This window comes from Canis lupus, unplaced genomic scaffold, assembly GCF_011100685.1.
Source record: "Canis lupus familiaris isolate Mischka breed German Shepherd unplaced genomic scaffold, alternate assembly UU_Cfam_GSD_1.0 chrUn_S90H249, whole genome shotgun sequence".
NCBI classification, from domain to species: domain Eukaryota; kingdom Metazoa; phylum Chordata; class Mammalia; order Carnivora; family Canidae; genus Canis; species Canis lupus.
In genome coordinates, this window is record NW_023331875.1 from 1,425 (window position 1) to 21,964 (window position 20,540).

Here is a 20,540-nt window from a genome sequence, read left to right on the forward strand (position 1 = left end):
AAATCCCCCAACTCCTAACACAAAACCAACTTCAAGTTGTAGCATCTAGCTAACTGGATGAGAGAACCATGAAACCATCAAGATACATGAAATGCTCGTGGCAGTTAGCACTGTGTAGAGGAAAATCATTTGAGATAAAAGAAAACCCAATCAAGGAATATACTGCTATGGAATAATGAGCAGAACAAATGGGAGAATTCACATCTAAGGAAATAGAAACAATGAAGCAATCTCAGAAGGGATTTAACATGTTTGTTGATGATTTTCAAAAAGATACAAGGAGGGAATAACATCCTTAAGAACACCGGGTGATGAACAGGAGCAGATAGTTACAGGAAAAATTAAAGTTGGGAATCTTGGCAATGATTGAAGTTCTGGAAGCCCAAGAAGTTGGAAAAACAGTGAACTAGACAAGCTGAAAGAATTTGTGAATTGAGAGATAGAAATGAAACTGATCACAAAATGCAGGACAGAGAAATAACTGTTAGAAATCAGGTCAGCATGTATTGAGGAGCTGCAATATAAGTCTAATAGGAATTCTAGAGGAGATAATAGAAGAGATAGGAAATAGATAATGCTGAGAATATCCAGACTTGAAGAAAAACCTGTGCCCTCAAATGGAAGAAGCTTATGAAGTGCCAAATGAATCTCCTAGTTATTTTATAGTAAAATTGTAGAATGTGAAGGATAAGGAGGAAATCTTGAGTGCTACCGGAAGAGAGATTACCTATGAAAGGTGATAATCTGATGATAGCCAACTTCTTAGCAACTAATAGAAACTGGAAAACTGTAGAAAGGGTGCTGAGGGAAAGCTAATGTCCAAGAACTCTCTATCCAGCAGAACTGATTCCAATGAGAATGTGAAATACGGACATTTTCATACATATAGGACCTAGTGTTATCAAGAATAACTTTATAGAATAACAGAATACCCAACAAGCAATGGCTGACCAAGAAGGGCATTTTATAAGGGCAACTAAGTAATAATAAAGCTGGGGTTGATAAATGATGAACTGGCTTGATAATGGTTTAGCATTTTTGTAATTATCTTAAGATGGCTGCATTAGTTTCACCCATCATGCCTTACAAAATGGTAACCAAAGTAGGAAAGGAAGTGGCAGGTAAAAATGGGCCTTCTTGTGCATTTCTCATCAGGGAAGAAAGCCTCTCACAGAATCCCTTCAGAATTCCCCTCAAATTTCATTGACCAGAGCTAGGTCCTATGCTTACTACTAGTTCAGTCACCAGCAGAAGGAATAGGAATGCTGACTATCTGGACTGCCGTATTTTATCCCCTAGGAACAAGCCTTGGCTGTCCCAGTGAATCAGAATTTTATCTTCATAAGGAAGAAGGGGCAGCAGGCAGGTATTCCATACACGGTCAGTGGTTGCCTTTCTCTGGGAAAAAAAATTATGTAACTTTTAAGGATCATTATACTAGCTTTGCCAACATAAGGGGGTCTGATGGGATGGAAATTTTAAAATGTGTTTTGCATATTTTTTTTTTTTTTAGTTTTATCTTACTTTCACTTTGAAATGTTCTGGAGCATCATTTTGGCAGCTAGAGCTCTCAGCTACTTTAATACATCAGGTGGTGCTGTTCTGTTGTTTTTTCGCCAAGACAGTGTGAAGAAATAGGTGGGTTTGGGAAGAAGGAAAGACTCAATTGTGTTTTCACTGACAGCCATCAAGGTTTCCAGTGAAAATGTAATCAGTGTGGGGTGATGATATTTGACCATAACAACTGTCTTGTAGTTTGAGTTGTCATTTTACAGGTGAGAACATTTAGGTATGAGAAGGTTAATATGTTTGCAAATGATGGCCAATATGTCATGAGGGTAGGGTGCAAATCCTTGGTCTTTCTATTCTAAGTCTCATGTTCTTTTGGGCCCCAAACTGAATGGACAGATAGCTTTGTATTTATTTTGATAATAAGTTCCTAAGGGAAGATGGAATAAAAGGCTTTGTGTGTACTGTGTTCACATGATACTCACATTTGAAGGGACTTATATTTTGAATTAGTTTCCATAATGTTTTAAGTATTATTGCAATTAAGGAGCAAGGATGGAAGGACCTTGTGGTACTGGAGTGAACACAAGAATACATAGATCTCCATTTCTGCATTCTAGTCTGGGTAGATATGGGGAGAACATAAGCTTTGTATTCAGACACATCAGGATTTACATCCTGGCCTGGCCACTTATTTTTCACCTCTGAAATTGGACAAGTCCTGTAACCTCTGAGTCTTTACACATTTTTCTATGAAATAGGGTTAATGACTTCTTCTGTTTATTTTTTGTAAGGATGAATTAGGATGATGCACAGTTTCTAGCAGACATCAGGCAGGCAATGCATGATAGTTACTATAATAGTGATTATTTTAATTGAATACCTTCAGTCAAGATTAAATGTGAAATTAACAGTTTTTTCCCCAAAGTACTTTAGCTATTTCAGTTTTACAGTTATAAATAATATAGGTGTATTAGGCACTTAGGGATATAAATTAGAACCATGAGTTGCCTTTGTTTTACCACTTTTTATCTCTGGACTCGCGTTGCCTTTATAAATGTTCTCTTTCCCCCAATCACAGGTCCTATGGCAGTGTGTACAAAGCTATTCACAAAGAGACTGGTCAGATTGTTGCAATTAAGCAAGTTCCAGTGGAATCAGACCTACAGGAGATAATCAAAGAAATCTCTATCATGCAGCAATGTGACAGGTAAAGGCATGTGGTGTTACTTTGGACAGAACATGGTTTTGGATTAGCTGTGATTATTTGGAGTTTAACACGTACAGATGTATTTACTTAGAGATTTTGCGGAAGAGAAAGTTTAGGTGGAATCACTATGCATGTTCTTTTCAGAAACAAATCTGATAAAAAAAATGTGTGTTTTAGTAGCTAAATTTTTATAGCTTCTGTTTCTGCATAGATTTTTTTTGTTTTGTTTTTGCAGTAAGCTCCCTATTTCAAAACTAGGAAGAGGAGCCAGAGAGGCAGAAGGTGGTGGGGCTGGCTTTTTTTTTTTTTTTTTTTTTCTCCGTCTGATAATGATCTCTTTTACTTCCTATTGAGAAAACATTTCTGTAGAGATAGCTAAGAAGAGATAATCAAAATACTTTTAGCTGTAGAAACATTAGAATATCAGATAGATCCATAAAAAAGAGCATTTTTAAAATGTATTGCTGTTCCTTCACATTTAAAAAAGAATTCTTCAAGCTCAGAGTAGTTAAGAATTTTATTTTTGAGGAACTAAGATTTGTCAAATGCTTTAAGCAGGAAGTCAGGCCACCAGGCAGCCGCAGAAAGGCACGTGATCTCTTCTGAAATTCAGTCACAACATGAGTTGGTTGCAGTGATGGAGCTGGCTTCCCCACTACTGTTTAAATTTAAGAGATATACAAACTTAGGGGCAATGCCAGCTCTAGAGAGTGGAAAGGAGAATGAGAGTGTCTTGCTCCAGAGGCTGCATCCATCCTCCCAAAGCTCTTGTGGTCAGCAGAAAGCTTAGGATCTCCAATTTGTAAAGTTTCAGCATTGGGGCAGGTGAGGCTGCCTATGAGGAAATTTGCCCAGGAGCCCTTAGATCTCACAGGCTTGTGAATGCAGTTACTTCTCTTCTTCTCCCTCCCTTCCTTTCTTTTATTTTTACACTTTTATGGTTATTCTCTACTAGATGAAATGTATTTCTTGACTGGATGGACCATAGTTTGGTAGAAGTTTTCCTTTCCCACCTCTATGAGATACATACAGTATAGAAGCTCTTTCCAGTTGGCACATTGAACTTTGCCACTCCTTTTTAAAGATTGATTTTGAGAGAAAGAGAGAATATGTGAGAGCTGGAGAGAAGGGCAGGGGGAGAAGGGAGAGAATCTCAAGCAGACTCACCATGAGCGCAGAGCCTGACTCAGGGCTTGATCCCACCACCCCAAGATCGTGACCTGAGCCAAAATCCAGAGTCAGATGCTTAACTAAGTCACCCAGGCGCCCCAAGGGACTTTGACTCTTCTGTTAGGTTACACAAGAGCTATGTTTCAAACAGAGTATGCAAATATGTCTAATTAAAGAAGAGTTATTTCGAAGAGCCTACTCTGCTAAGCATGGTAAGGAGTACAGAGAAGTACGGGGCAGAGTTCTTGTTCTCTGGGAGTTTAGAGACAAATTGGGTAGACCAGGCCTATATATGTACGGGAAAATCTAGCCAATGATACAAGATACATAGAAGACATTCCAACAGTAAATAGCTGAGATTACTTCCTTGTAAAGGCAGTAAATACTATAGGAATTTAAGGGAGGGAGAGCAGATGTGGGAACCTGTACCTCAGAGGCTTAACTCATCCATGTCTTCATTAATCGTGTGTATTTCCTGCTGTCCTTGTCATTGGCATGTTTCCCAAGAGTGAGGGACATTTGAAATTCTGAGCATTGATGAAACCGGGTACATTTTAGCATCTTTGGTAATAATGCAACATTATTTAGCCTTGATAACAATCTAATTAAAGCTAGTAGCTCTCAGTGGGCAGATTATTTCATTTTAATAGGATATTTGACTTTTCTCTGAAATCTCATTTGGTATCTCTCTTCAAGCTTGAGACCCAAAATTCCAGGTCTGATACTGATATTTTTTCTTTTTAAATTTTTTTTAAAAGATTATTTTTTGAAAGAGAGAGAGATCAAATGGGCACACATGAGCAGTGGGGAGGAGCAGAGGGAGAGGTAGACAAGCAGACTCCCTGCTGAGCAGGGAGCCCGACATGGGGCTTGATCCCAGGGTCCTGAGATCATGACCGGACCAGAAATCAAGAGCTGGATGCTCAATGAACTGAGGCACCTAGGCTCCCCTTGAATATTTTTTCTTTATGATAGACTGTAGTGTGATTTTTTTTTCTTATTATAAAATACATGTGACTTTTTGGAAAAATGTAAATAAAAAGAAAAGAAAATTACTTTTCCCTTTGGAGAGAGAATCATTTTAAATACTACTTGGTATATGTATCCTTCCATATCTCTTTTTGGAATTTCACTGTGCTTACTATTATGTAACTTCTTTTCTTTTCTTTTCTTTTCTTTCTTTTTTTTCTTTTCTTTTCTTTTTTCTTTTTTTTTTTTTTTTTTATAAGCAGGCTATCTTATGTCATCAAATATTCTTCTATAATATTTTCCATGGATTTGTGGTTATTCCATTATATGGCTATATCATTATTTTTTAAACTCCCTATTGTTGGACATTTAGATAGTATCTAAGTTTTTTGTTATAAACAGTACTATGATGATAACTATTTATTTTTGAATAGCTATAGTTCTCTTCCTGGGAGGAACTGTAGACCTAGAAATGCAGGTTAAAGTACCCATACATTTTTTCACTTTGGTTATTTATTATTTAGAAAACGATAATTACTTCATATTTACATTTTTATCAAGAGGGCATCTATTTTAACCTTAAATATGAATAATTGATCTTTTAAGCAGAGAAACTAATTTTCATGTATAGAAGGCTGTTCACTTATTTGTGTTGTCACTCTCTCTTTAGCCCTCACGTAGTCAAATATTATGGCAGTTATTTTAAGAACACAGACTTGTGGATTGTTATGGAGTACTGTGGGGCTGGTTCCGTGTCTGATATCATTCGATTACGGAATAAAACGGTAAGTTTACTTTCTAGAACAATGCAGCTGAGCTAGTCTCTGGCCTTATATTCCTGGGCATTCTCCTACTGCCGTACCAAGAAAGATGACTGTTGAATTTCCTCTTTTCCATGATTCTTTCCCCCTTTATTTCTAGTGCCTCCTAAAAGTGGTGTTTTTGACATCAGCCCAATGCAGTGATATTTAGCATGTTTTGCTTATTTCATAGTGGGAAAGAAAATAGTGACTATCAAACCTTGGTGAAGCAATGAGTTTTAAATGTTTAAATTTAGATTTGGTTTTCTCTCCCCCGCATGATTATAGATTTACAATGTCTGTATTCTATTAATTAGAGAATAATCTCTGTGAAAGATTATTTGCCCTTACTGTGATCACTAGAATAAAAGCTAGGAGTCGAGGGCTTTAATTCAGATTTAGTTGTTTATACAGTAAATATTTCTAGAACATTGTTCTAAACCCTAGGGATACAGTAGTAAAGAAGACAACAACCCTGTTCTTGTGCTTATACATTTTCTAGTAGGGCAACCAAAAAGCCAATTGATGGTAACTAGAAAAGAAATACCAGATAGTGAGAATTTCTTTGAAGGAACAGGACTGGTGGGGAGTGTTCAGTGAGCTACTTGAGAGTGGATGATGGAGAAAGGCCACTCAGGGAGGTGGCATTTAAAGTAAAACTTGAATGACAAGATGGAGCTAGACTTCTAAAAGAACATTCTAGGTAGGGGAATAAGTGCAAAGATCCTGAGGCTAGAACAGGTTTGGCACATAAAGAAGGCTACTGTGAGGAAAGAGGAGAGGTTGGGGGAACCTGTAGGAGATGATGTGAGATAGGTGAGCAGACCTGGATCCTGTTGGTATTGTTGGCCACAGTAATGAGTTTGACTTTCATTCCAACTACAACAAGAAGCTGTTGCTGCTGTGGCTTCTGTGTGGACTGTGAATGGATAAAAGTAGAAGCCAGAGACAACTTAGCCTTTAGTTAGTTAGTTTGTTTTGTTTTAATAAGAAAAACAGGAATAATACCTATATTAAGCATTTGCAGAATTGTGAAAATTAAATATGTGAAAGTACTTTGGATATTGTGAGGCACTATATAAATTATAAGGTTAAGAATATTTTAAAACTCAAGTCGTATCCTCAAAAAATTAAAAATAAAACTACCCTAAGATCCAGTAATCATACTACTGGGTATTTTCCCAAAGAATACAAAAACTAATTCGAAGGGATATATGCACCCCTGTGTGTATTGCAGCATTATTTACAGCAGCCAAATCATGAAAGCAGCCCAATGTCCATTGGAAGATGAACGGATAGAGAAGATGTGAGGTGTATCCTTATATGTGTATATATATTTATAAATATCATTCAACCAATCATTCAACCAAATTTCAATCAAAAAATGAAATTTTGCCATTTGCCACAACATGGATGGATCTAAAGAGTATAGTACTAAACAAACTAAGCCAGTCAGAGAAAGACAAGTGTTGTATGATTTTACTCACATGTGGAATTTAAGAAACAAACAAGCAAACAAACAGAAAAAATAGACAAACCAAAAAATGGACTCTTAACACTAGAGAACGAAACAGATGGTCACCAGAAGGGAGGTGGATGGGGGATGGGTGAAATAGGTGAAGGGGAGTAAGTGCGCACTTATCATGGTGAGCACTGAGTAATATATGGAATTGTTGAATCCCTATGTTACAGACCTGAAACTAATATAACAGTGTATGTTAACTATACTGGAATTCAAATAATAATAATTTAAAAAAACTAAAATAAAACTCAGTTGTAACTTTGGGTTATCTATATGACCATATCCTTTTCTTAATTTATATTATTCAGAATTAGTAATTTTTTCTAATCAAATAGCAAATTCTTTAGCTAGGAATTATGTCCTACCATAAGATATATTTAAAGAAGTCCCAAATCTTGAGTAATTTATTGAATTAAAAATTGGGCTCCAGAGAGAGCTCAGTTGGTTGAGCATCTGACTCTTAATTACAGCTCAGATCTTGATCTCAGGGTTGTGAGTTCAAGCCCTGCATTGTGCTCCATGCTGAGCATGGAACTTACTTAAAAAAAATTTTGGTTCCAGGCCTTCTGTGCAGCATTAAGTTATTGTTTCAGGTATTTTGAAACCATCCAAAATGAATTTTGATGGTGCATGTTTTAATATTAGTTTATTGTATTTATGTAATTTTAAGCTATTAAGTGCTAATCTTTAATTATTACACATTATTTTGTAAAATGTTTTAATTCTGTTTTGTGCAGTATGACAGTCAATAGCTATGTGTGGTTATTAAGGACTTTAAATGTGGCTAGTCTGAATTGTGATGTGCTATAAGTATAAATATCAGATTTTGAAGAGTTACTGCAAAAAGAAAAACAAAAACTTTACATTTTTAATATATTGATCACATGTTGAAATGGTAATATTTTGGACAAATTGATTAAAATATATTATTGAAATTAATTTTGGGGTGCCTGGCTGGCTCAGTTGGAGGAGCATGTAACTCTTGATCTTGGGGCTATGAGATTGAGCCCCATGTTGGATTTGGAGATTACTAAAAAATTAATTAATTTAAATTAATTTTGCTTTTATTTATTTTTTTTTTTTAAATTTTGCTTTTTATTTATTATTATTTATTTATTTATTTTTTTTACAGACAATATAGTTTTTTTTTAAAGATTTATTTATTTGTGATAGAGAGAGAGAGAGAGAGAGAGAGAGGCAGAGACACAGGAGGAGGGAGAGCAGGCTCCATGCCGGGAGCCCGACATGGGACTTGATCCCGGGACCCCAGGATCACGCCCTGGGCCAAAGGCAGGCTCCAAACCGCTGAGCCCAGGGATCCCTAAATTTTGCTGTTTTTTTTTTTTAAAAAGATTTTTATTTATTTCTTTGAAAGAGCTTGAGCAGAGGGGGGGCAGAGATAGAAGCAAACTTCTTACTGAGCAGGAAGCCCAATGCAGGGCTCAATCCCAGGACCTGACCCAATCCTGACTTGAGCCAAAGGCAGACACTCAACTGGCTGAGCCACCTAGGCACCCCAATTTTGCTTGTTTTTCTAATGTGGCTACTAGAAAAGTAAAGGTTGTATTTGTGGTTCACATTATTTAATATTGGGCACTGCTCCCTTAACTGATTTGCTTAACTGGTTAGAATAAGGCGTAATAAGTCACATGAACTTTGTTCTGTTCCACTGCAGAAGGTACTCAAACTCTAGCTTGCAACCTTATCAGTAGTGTTTGCTTGGACTACAATAAGAGCTCTATAGTTTGTTAGCACAAATTACTTGTTTGTGCTTCAGCTTCGTTTTCTATAAAATGGTGATGATAATAGTACCTATTTGATATGATTTTTGTAAAGATTTAACAAAATTACAAAAACAGTGCTTACAATACAATAAATGCTATTTTTAATGTTATTAGCAGAGTGCCTAGCTCATAATTGATGCTTGTTAACTATTTGTTCATTGACTGGTAACATAGTAGTTATTAAGCCGTGTGTATTCTTATATGACTTACATCATCTGATTTCCATGACATTCTTGAAGAAAGGTGATAGTCCTATTTTATAGTTTGGGAAACCGAGGCCAAGAGAAGTTTGATAACTTGCTTAGGTCATACAGCTAGAATGTAGAGCCAAGGGTAAAAACTAGGTCTTTCTCATCCCGATTCCCATGGTTTTTTTTGCACCACAGCCTACTGTCTTCTAAATATGAGTTGTTTGTCAAAAGGGAGACAGTTTGCTGATGGATTTCATTTGGTTAGCACTAGAGTTAGGTCTGCCCCAAATCACCATGGAACTGAGCAGATATTCTGTGTTGATCAGCATTCTTGCTTTCATTTATTCATCATTATTCAAATATTTTTTCAGGACTTGTTATGTCCTGGGTGGCTTTCTTGGTGCTAGGGATACAATAGTAAACAAACCAAAGACATTTTATTTTTTTATTTATTTTTAATAAGTCTGAAGACTTACATTTTTTTTTTAAGATTTTATTTATTTATTCATGATAGACCCAGAGAGAGAGAGAGAGGCAGAGGCAGAGACACAGGCAGAGGGAGAAGTAGGCTCCATGAAGGGAGCCTGACATGGGACTTGATCCCTGGTCTCCTGGATCACTCCCTGGGCTGAAGGTGATGCTAAACCGCTGAGCCACCTGGGCTGCCCAAGACTTACATATTTGTAAGGAGGAAGGAAAGAGAACAAGAGAGCAAGGAAAAGAGAGCAAGAAGGAAAGAGAAGGAAGAGAGAGCAAGAAGGAAAGAGAGCAAGAGAGAGCACAGGTGCACTCATGAATGGGGGACGGGCAGAGGAGAGACTCTTCAAGCAGACTCCCTACTGAGCATGGAACCTGATGTGGGGCTCAATTTCATGACCCTGAGATAATGACCTGAGCCGAAACCCAGAGTTAGAAGCCCTTAACCACCTGAGCCCCCCAGGAGCCCCCAAAGACTTTTTAAAATGGGGTTATGTTCCTAATAGGGAAGATATCACATGTAGGTATACAAATGTGTAAATCAGATGAGGATATAATACTGCATTTACCAACAAGGTAGGATCAATGAATAGAGAATGATCTAGGAACGGAGGGAACTGGGGAAGGCCTCTCTGACTTTCTGCATGAAGAGTATTGTGTAGGCAGAAAGAACATGAGATGAAAAGGTCCAGAACTGGAAGTGTGCTTTGAGTGTTTGAGGAACAACAAGGAAGGCTGGAACAGCATGAGCAAGATAGAAAGTAGTAGAGGATGAAGGTAGCTGGGAACTAGATCATGTAAGACTTTGATGAGGACTGGCTTTAATTTTGAGTGGCTCAGGAAGCCATTGGAAAATTTTGAGCATACCTGGCTTTCATTTTGGCTCATTATGGCTCACTGCCATGTGGAAAAGACATTGTCAAGGGTCAAGGGCAGAAGCAGTTAGGAAGACCAGTTAGGAAATTATTTGGATAGTTTAGGCAGGGCATGCTGGTGGCTTGGACCATGGTGATTAGTGATTACAGAGGATATATATGGATATATTTTGAACATAGGGAAGAACCAAAGATGACCTCCAGGTTTTCAGCCAGGGCAATTCAAACTGCCTTTCCCTGAGAAGAATGTGGGAAGAATAAGTAGGTTGGGCGAGTGGTAAGTAGATGAGTAGGGTAACAGTAGAAATAAAAAATTTGATTTTGACATGTTATGCTTACATGATGCTTGTTAGGTATTCAGTTGAAGATGTTGTGGTCAGGTACATGAATCTGATGTTTGGGGAGAGATGGGATAGGAGATGTAACTTTAGTAGGGGTTAATGGAGTGATGGTGTAAGCTGTCAAATGCTGTCACAGGTTGAATATGATCTTATATTCTAGGAAGGGCACTTGGATCTAATTTTTGCCTTTTTTGAATGTAAAATGATATAAACTGATAGAATTTTAATTTTCCATTCTCTTTTTAGTTAACAGAAGATGAGATAGCTACAATATTACAATCAACACTTAAGGGACTGGAATACCTTCATTTTATGAGAAAAATACATCGGGATATCAAGGCAGGAAATATTTTGCTAAATACAGAAGGACATGCAAAACTTGCAGATTTTGGGGTAGCAGGTCAACTTACAGTAAGTAAAAATGTTACTTCTGGTAACTTTCAGCTCTATCCTGAGAAGGAATTGTTTTCATTTAGTAATTTTTTAAAATAAAATACGCAATTTCATTGTATTCATAAAAAGGTTATAGAAGGTGCCACTAAGTTGCGAAAGAGGTAGTAGGTTATTTTAGGTCCTTTCCTGGCATTTAGGTCCCGTGACTGAACTTTGATAAAAATAAAAGCTGAAACAAGAAATGATAGAGTAGAAGTTTAAATTTACAAAATGAAGAAAAATTCAATCCAAACTGCTTTCCTTGCAGAATAAGATGTAACACCATCTCAACGCGGTAGCAGTTGGCATTTACTTTACTGAAAACACTCTCCTTGTCTGGTTCCAGGATAGTCTTTTGAGTCTCCTCCCACCTCACCAGGGCATGGCATTGAAAAAAACCACGTTTCAAAACAGGAAATGTAGAATTATTTGGTTTTGAAAAATATCTAAGTATATATGATATAGATGTAGAAAAATAGAAACAGTTCTGGACAGGTAGTACTAAAATTCATAACAATATAATATATCAAACAGTTTTCTTGGGCAGTAGAAAAAATATTTTTTTGTTTGTTTAGAGTTGGTATCAGGTAGAGTTTTTTGGTTTTTGTTTTTAAATCTGCCTAGATTATATTAGGGAGTTTAATAGGTATTGCAATGGCACAAAAATTGCTTTGCTGTTTAAAAAAAAAATCAGAAACTTATTCCATATTGTAATTTCTGACCTTTCAAAAGATTTTGTTGTTAACACATAAAGTGCTTCTAGGGAACAGTTTATGCTCCCAACTGTAATATATGAATGTGTCCATTTTGGAGGGGCCTGGCTGGCTCAGTTAATAGAGCATGTGACCCTTGATCTCAGGGTCATGAGTTAAAGCCCCATATTGGGTGTGGAGCCTACTTAAATAAATAAAATAATTAATTTAAAAAAAGGATGTATTCATTTCTCTCATATTTGCCAATGCTGAATGAGCAATAAGTTGTATTTTTAAATCATTTTTGAAACAATATTTTTACATTTGATTATTGGCCATTTATAATTCTTCTTTTGGAACTTAACTGTTCATCTTAATTTTCCTAATTGTGTTGGACCTTCTAAAAAATCTGCTGAAAAAGGTAAATCAAAACTTAAAAATTTTATATTAAAATTATTAATCCTATGTTATATATGTTGAAACATCTTTTTGTAGTTTGCTAGTTATCTTTTTACTTTCATTATGATTTTTCTTTAAACACCAAAGTTTCCAAATTTTATATAGGGAAATCCACCTCCCTTTCATGTTATGGTTTCTGCCTTTGATGTCACCTTTAAAGTCTTTTTTTGCTCTAACATTATATAGCTGTTCATCTATACTTTCTTTTAGTACTTTCTAGGTTTTGTGCTTTGTATTTAAATTTTCAACCTATTTGAACTTTTTTTGGTGAAAAGTATAAGTTAGGAAATTAAGTATAGAGTTTTACAAATGACTAGCCTGATGCCCAGTTGCTTTTCTGTCCTTTGCTTGGTAATTTGGAGTAACATTTTAATTATATCTTCAAGTTATATATGTGTGTGTTTATGTATATGTATAAATACAGACATACATAGCCATAGTCTGTTCTGAACTTAATATTTTCCCTTGTTATGCTATGCATTATAACTTTGTAATACAGATCAGGCTGGGTTAGTATCCACTCATTAATCTTAGTTTTCAAAAAATTTCTAGGTATCCAAAATACTCTTTTCTAAATGATGAGTATTTCAAGGATATAATCCTCAAAAACAACTTGAGTACCACCATTTGAAAACTGCAAATTTAAGTTTCAGAGCAAAGGAAATGACTAAGCACTAAGGTAGTTCCTGTGCTAGTTTTTTACATAGAATCAACAAAGTGAGATCAATTTAAAAATCACCTGTCATTTGTTCCTGACTGGCATAGCCTAACTGAAGCCACAGGCATTTCAGAAGGAACAGGAATGATGATGATGGGGACTCCTACTGCATATTTAGTTCTGTTTAAAATCGTCCTCTTCCTAAAATACAGGAGCTCTGGAAAGGTTCTCTTTCATTAAGGCCACACCATTCTGGGGAAGTAGGCAAATAGTTATTTGCCTGTGTGTGCTAGATTCATATTTTTTAAGCCTCAAACTAAGACTTTATATATACATTTTATAAAATTGATGTATATAATAAAAAGAAAAATTATATGTATACATAGACACATACACATGATTTTTCTTTTTTAATTTTTTGATAGCACTTGTTCTGTATCTCCATGTAAACCATCAGAGTGTTGTAGAAATAATGGGATGGAAAGTAAAAGTCCTTTGTGATTCTACCTTCTAGGTGTAACTATTGTTAATAGTTCAGTGTGTATTGAGATTTTTCTTTTGCTAGCCATATAACAACAGTATTTATTATTATTGGTTACTGATTTGTCATATAATGTATGCAACATGATTATATATTATATTAATTTTGCCATCTAATTTTCCTTTTATATGTCTTATACATTTTTTCCACGCCTCCTTTTTAAAGAAATATGGTGGATGGGGCGTCTGGGTGTCTCAGTGGGCCTGACTCTTGATTTCAGCTCACGTCATGATCTCAGGGTTTTGGGATTGAGCCAGCACTCAATGCTCAGCAGAGAGCATTCTTCCCTCTGCCCCTGCCACCTCCCCGGCCCCCCCCACTCACATGCACTCTCTCTCTCTCAAATAAATAAATACATCTTTTAAATATATTTATTTGAGAGAGAGAAAGTGAATGAGGGTGGGGGAGGTTGGGAGGGACAGAGAGAGAAGGAAAAAAGCAAATTCCTTGCCAAGTGGGGAGCTGGACCTGGGGTTCAGTCCCCGGAGCCTGAGATCATGACCTGAGCCGAAATCAAGACCTGTTCACTTACCACCTGAGCCACTCATGCGCCCTTAAATAAATCTTAAAAAAAAAAATACGAGGGATCCCTGGGTGGTGCAGCAGTTTAGCGCCTGCCTTTGGCCCAGGGCGTGATCCTGGAGACCCGGGATCAAATCCCACGTCGGGCTCCCGGTGCATGGAGCCTGCTTCTCCCTCTGCCTTTCTCTCTCTCTCTCTGTGACTATCATAAATAAATTAAAAAAAAAAAATACGGTGGATATTTATTGTGTTTCATTTACCCCCTTTTAGATGGTCATTTGGGTTATTTCCTTTTTATTTTTCCCACCTCTCCTACAAATATTTTTTTAACACTTGTGTGTATATCTTAGGTACCTGTATATAGGATACATTTCTGGAAAAAGATTCAGATCAAAGGATATGGATATTTAAGTTGACAAATATTGCCAAATTGCCCAGAAAAACTTGTACTGATTTATACTCTCGTAATGCTATTTTAGTGCTTGACTTTCTTTCTTTTTTTTTTTAAGATTTTATTTATTTATTCATGAGAGAGACACTGAGAGAGAGAGAGGCAGAGACACAGGCAGAGGGAGAAACAGGCTCCATGCAGGAAGCCTGACATGGGACTCGATCCCAGGTCTCCAGGATCACACCCTGGGCTGAGGGTGGCACTAAACCGCTGATGCCACCTGGGCTGCCCAGTGCTTGACATTTCTGTACTGTTACCAACACTATGTTAATTATTAATCTTTGAAAGTTTTGTCAACTTCATTTTAGTGGTTTGTTATTTTTGTGGTTTTTTTAATGTGTGTGTTTTAAGAATTCAAAGTCTTCTATGTTTCTTAGGTCATTTGAAATTTTTTTGTGACCTGCTCGATCATGCTTGAGTATGGTTTTATATATATTCCAAGTACAAGATGTTTCTTATTGTTCAAAAAGTCTCCTTTCCTCGATAGTTTTAAAGCTTAACGTTAATCTCTACCCTTCTCTGTTTTAGGATAACCATGGCCAAACGGAATACAGTGATAGGGACAAAAACCATTTTGGATGGCTCCAGAAGTGATTCAGGAAATTGGATACAACTGTGTGGCAGACATCTGGTCATTGGGAATAACTGCCATAGAAATGGCTGAGGGAAAGCCCCCATATGCCGATATCCATCCAATGAGGGTAAGGACACCAGCAGGGTGATTAGCTACTGGTCATCATTAGAAAGTGACTTACTTACTTACTTGGTTTAGATACCTAACAGTAAATGAATGAGTTGTATATAATTGATAACTGTCAGTATAGACTCCACTAGTTGTAATCAATGATCAACTCAAGTACTCATGTGTTCAAAGGTAAGTTCCCTCTTTTTTGAGGGGGAGGAGTGGGGAAGGGTGAGAGGATTACTGGTAGATTTAAAGAATATAAACTGCTTATTATAGAGGTTTTTGTTTTTTTTTTTTTTTTAAATTCTGGCTCTTCTTTTATTGGAAACTCAGTAAATAGTAGTTTTAAATTTTTAAAATAGTTAGAATTTAACTCCAATGTGGTGTTCCGGTATTTGGCTTTTTTTGTTTTTTCAAATACATTAAAATTGGCTTGGCCTGAGGTTAATGAATCCCTTGTAATTTGTGGGACTTCCAGGTTTATGATCTCCTTGCAGTTACTGCTCATATCCTGTGGTGATGATGACCTTTATGGGGGAGGGAACTTTGACAACTGTGGGGCTGAGATTACTGTCAGGATATTGATGCTCTCTCAGCTCTTGCCTTTTCACTTTGAAAGCCAGCGTACAGTGGTTAGCAACAACCAACAAAAAAACCTTGCTAGATATCGTGAGGTTGAGGCGACAAGAATAATATGAAGGAGGGAGAGAGAGAGAGCTATATCACTTCTCTAATTGTCATACTTCCCACTTTGAGACACTTAGACTTTGTTGGTGTTGGATGGGCTTATCAGTGGATAAGAGGAAAATTTTTTTTTTCAATTTCAGAGGTATCTCTAGTCATATTTTTATTAGTACACCACTTTTACCAAGAAAACCAATTTTTTTTTTTTTTTTTTAACTAGGCCATCTTTATGATTCCCACCAACCCTCCCCCTACATTTCGAAAGCCAGAACTATGGTCCGATAACTTCATGGATTTTGTGAAGCAATGCCTTGTAAAGAGCCCTGAGCAGAGAGCCACAGCCACTCAACTCCTACAGGTATGAGTCTCCCCACGATGCTGCCTCCCTCTGTTTCATTCACGTACTGGCCAAAAGATGTCAACTCACCTGCTTGGAGATGGTAAAGAAGTATAAGAGACATTCTCTGCCTCTGGGGAGCTTTGAATCTAACAGAGTAGGAGAGAATGTTAAATCATTGAACAAGACAGTAGTGCAAGAAAATGGAGGGCTCTGTGGGGGTCAGAGACTGGGAACTGACATTTAGTAAGCAACCTGCTGTGTGCTGGGTGCCATATAATCATCATAGAGGCCCTGTGAGGGATGGGTATTATTTCAGTTTCATAGGTGAAAAAATGGAAGCTTAGAAAGGTTAACTTAATTTAAAGTCATTCAGCTGAGAAGCAACAGAGCTGCAACTAGAGCCTAGGTCTTCTAGGTTCCAAAGCAGGAGTGCCCACTAATCTACCCTGTTCTGATGAGGAACTGAGATTAATGGTAGGTGGCCCTTGTAGGTCCAGATGAGAGGAGGCCACTTAGGGCTGGCGGTACTGAGACTGCTCTCCTGGAGCAGGTCACCTCGGAGCGTGGGCCTGGAAGGATGGGAACAGTTTGCAGGCCAGCTGCTCAGTGATTAGGAGATTGGATTCAGGAATCACACTGCCCAGATTTGAATCCTGGCTCCCTGTTTACTAGCTTTGTGACCTGGGGCAAATAATATAACCTCTCTGTTGCTTTAGTTTTCTTATCTGTAAAATGGAGACAAAGTTTATCTGCCTCTATATGGTGAAGATTAAGTGGCATAATGTGTATAACTTTGAATGCTGTTTAACCCATATTAAAAGTAGTATGATGTGGATTTGACAAATATCTATGGTTGTTTTGGGCTAGCCAATGGTTTTCAGCTGTGTCAGTAACCCAGTATTTCTCCTCTTCCCCCCTTTTTTTAACCAATATGTATATTTAATACTTCTACTTACTCCTGTTCTGGATTGAAATTCATAAATCATGAAATCTGTTTATGTTCATAATTTAAAAAGAGCTAGTATATATGTATATGATATAATGGGAGACATAAAGATTTATAATTAAATATTTGTCAGTATAGCAATAGGCTCTAGCTTGACTGAACCTGCAGATATAATGAGATAGTATATACCTGGACCTAGAACCATAAGTGAGTTTATTTTATTTTTTTAATGATTTTATTTATTTATTCATGAGAGACACAGAGATAGAGGCAGAGACATAGGCAGAGGGAGAAGCAGGCTCCCTGTGGGGAGCTCTATGCAGGACTGGATCCCAGGCCTCTGGGATCATGACCTGAGCTAAAGGCAGACACTCAACCACTGAGCCACCCAGGCGTCCCCCATAAATGAGTTTAGATTTAGAAGCAGTAAGAACAGAATCATTCTATTCAAGCTATATAGGACAATGAATGGGTAGATGCTAGCATAAAAATGATGTTAAATAATAACAGACCAGGCTTATTTGTATCTGATAAGAAGAGGGAAATAGTCATAGATTTTTCCAAATGAAGAGAAGAGAGAACAAGGAAAATATGATATTCTTCCAATGAGCTGGCTCTTATTTCTAAGTGTATTGGCACATTCTTTTCCTGCCAGGATGGGGTATTGGTGGTTTTATGGAAATCTTTTTTGCAGCCCCAGCACATGCTGAGGCATTCTCTCAGTTTGAGTACTTACAACATTTAGAGACCATATCCTCTGGTGGGTGCTGGGCGATAGAGAACGAGTTTCAAAGAGAAACACTGGGGACAACACAGAATAAGTTGAGAAGACAACAGGAAACCCCTCAAAAAGAATTTCCATATGTTGGGAGCCCGGGTGGCTCAGCGGTTTAGCTTAGCGCCACCTTTGTCTCAGGGCATGATCCTGGAGACCTGGGATCGAGTCCCACGTCGGGCTCCCTGCATGGAGCCTGCTTCTACCTCTGCCTCTGTCTCTGCTTCTCTTTCTCTCTCTCTCTCTGTGTGTCTCTCATGAATAAATAAATGAAATCTCAAAAAAAAAAAAAAAAAAAAAGGAATTTCCATAGGTAACTTTCACAGCAATGGATTCCTTGTACAACAAGCAAGATAAGAAAATTGTAAGGTAGTGCTAATATTAATAATATTCAAGCCTTTTTTTTATAAGTGAAATTCCACAGTATCCTTGTGTTTCAAGTATCTTTGCTGATTGATATTTGAGTTTACATCTGTTAGATATTTGTGACCAGTTTTAGTATTTCTGTAGTAACTATGCTTTTGTGCTAAAATCCCTTTTTATCTAACTTTGTCAGAAATGCTGTGTAGTACATTGTATGGAAGGAAGAAACGGGATGAATAAATTGTTCACTGATATTTAAACAATGTCTTTATGACTTTAAGCCCCCTCCAAAATCATCCCCTAAAATTACCGGACTTTTTTGCTTGTCTCTTGAAAAACATTTTTGGTATTATTTACTAAGTATACAGTATACTCTGAGACATTTGAAAGGTGTGGCACAAAGTGCCCCAGTTCGTTGTTGTGGCAGGACTCTTCCACACTTGGAAGGAGTGCTGGTGTCCCTGCTTTTCCTCGCACAACCATTGGTGTTCTCCAAACATGGTGACAAGCTCCCAACATGTTTATAAAACTTCCTCTAGGGGGGTGGTACCACTCTGTTGAAAAAGCTCTAGATTTGGCAGACAGAAACAGAGACTTTGCAGCCAGGCTGAAAAAGATGGGCAAAGCCTGAATGTGCAGTCAGAGTGATAGAGTGAGTGTGTTTCACAGCTATTACCCAAAATAGAGAAAGATGAGATTTGTTGATTAAGCAGCTATTATCCAGTACCTACTGTGTGCTGGGTACTGTGTAATGCACTGGTGCCCTATAAACCATTGCCAGTGTTGTCTACTTTCTCTTTTAAGCACCCGTTTGTCAAAAGTGCCAAGGGAGTGTCATACTGGCGGGACTTAATTAACGAGGCCATGGATGTGAAGCTGAAACGCCAGGAAGCCCAGCAGCGGGAGGTGGACCAGGATGATGAAGAGAACTCCGTGAGTGGCAGGCAGTGCTGTGGGCCTCAGGCATGAATGCATGTTATTTTATGATTGCCCGGGTCAGTTGAGATGAGTAGGGGCTAACAAGTCCGCCTGGAGCTGAAGACACTTCCTGAATGACTATGTCCTGTCCTGGCCACTGGTAATGTCTTGCTGAGGCTGGCCTTCTTATAGCGCTTCCTAAGACACTTTCAAATTTTACTGTTTTGCCCCATATCATTTTCCTCAATTTAATTTATTTTTTTCTTCAATTTTTTTATTCGGAGAAAACGAATGCTCGTATCGGAGATTGTTTTTTGTGTGCCCTTTTGGAGAATCAAGGATCCATACTAAATGTAATTTTACACTCATGGACTCCCTCACAAGCCTGAGATTCCAAGGGGTGTGCACCTCAGCTTCTTAGATCTATGTTTAAACCCCCCATTTTTTTTAGAAAAAAAAATTATTTATAATCTCCCCACCCAATGTGGGGGCTCAAACTCACTGCCCTGAGATCAAGAGTTGAGGGCTCCTTTGATTGAGCCACCGGATGCCCCTCTGTTATAAAACTTGTAAGAGGATATAGGAAGGGGAGAGGGGGAGGATGTTCTGGCTCTTGCTTGCCTGACTTGTGTCATTCTTGGTTAAGTAGGTTCTAAGACCCTCAGTTCTGTGGGTCTAGAATCCCAATCAGGCGTCACAATCCAGAAATGCTTGCCCCGAGATGATAATATTCAAAACCTTTCAATCCAGTTTAGCCCTGATTTGAGGTTGTCCTCTCACAGGAGGAGGATGAGATGGACTCTGGTCACAATGGTTCGAGGCAGCAGGTGATGAGATGGGCACCGTCCGGGTAGCCCAGCACCACAAGTGATGGGGCCAGCACTATGATTGAGCACGGGGACACATTGCCATCACAGCTGGGCACCATGGTGATCACACAGAGGATGAGGAAGAGGAGGGACCATGAAAAGTAATGGCTCTGGTTAAATATACTCCCTTCTCAGACAACCCCTGCAAATTCCAGAGAAAACAAGCTCTCATGGTCCACATGGACTCAGGCTGGAGTCACTTTCTGATTGTGCAGGGGTGGGTGCAGGAGGGGAGAGCTGACCTGAGACATCAGAGGCAAGAAAGCATCAGCAATGAGGAAGGTCTTTCTTTTGAGTTGGAATAGCCACCTCTCATCGAATGTTGTCATTTTCTCTCCTTTTCTTGATCTGTGGAGG

The 20,540-nt window shown here is 37.9% G+C and overlaps 1 protein-coding gene across 1 annotated transcript; it reads left to right on the plus strand.

Moving 5' to 3' along the window:
* Positions 1-1,037: 1,037 nt before the first annotated feature.
* Positions 1,038-19,329, plus strand: LOC119879484 (serine/threonine-protein kinase 4-like; the record flags this gene model as incomplete). Its single annotated transcript, XM_038589741.1, is given in 9 exon segments — positions 1,038-1,366; positions 2,591-2,719; positions 5,529-5,643; positions 11,095-11,259; positions 14,517-14,521; positions 15,138-15,168; positions 15,170-15,304; positions 16,193-16,330; positions 19,201-19,329. Coding segments are annotated over 9 exon segments (951 nt in total), but the record flags the coding sequence as incomplete, so codon positions are not given.
* Positions 19,330-20,540: the final 1,211 nt, after the last annotated feature.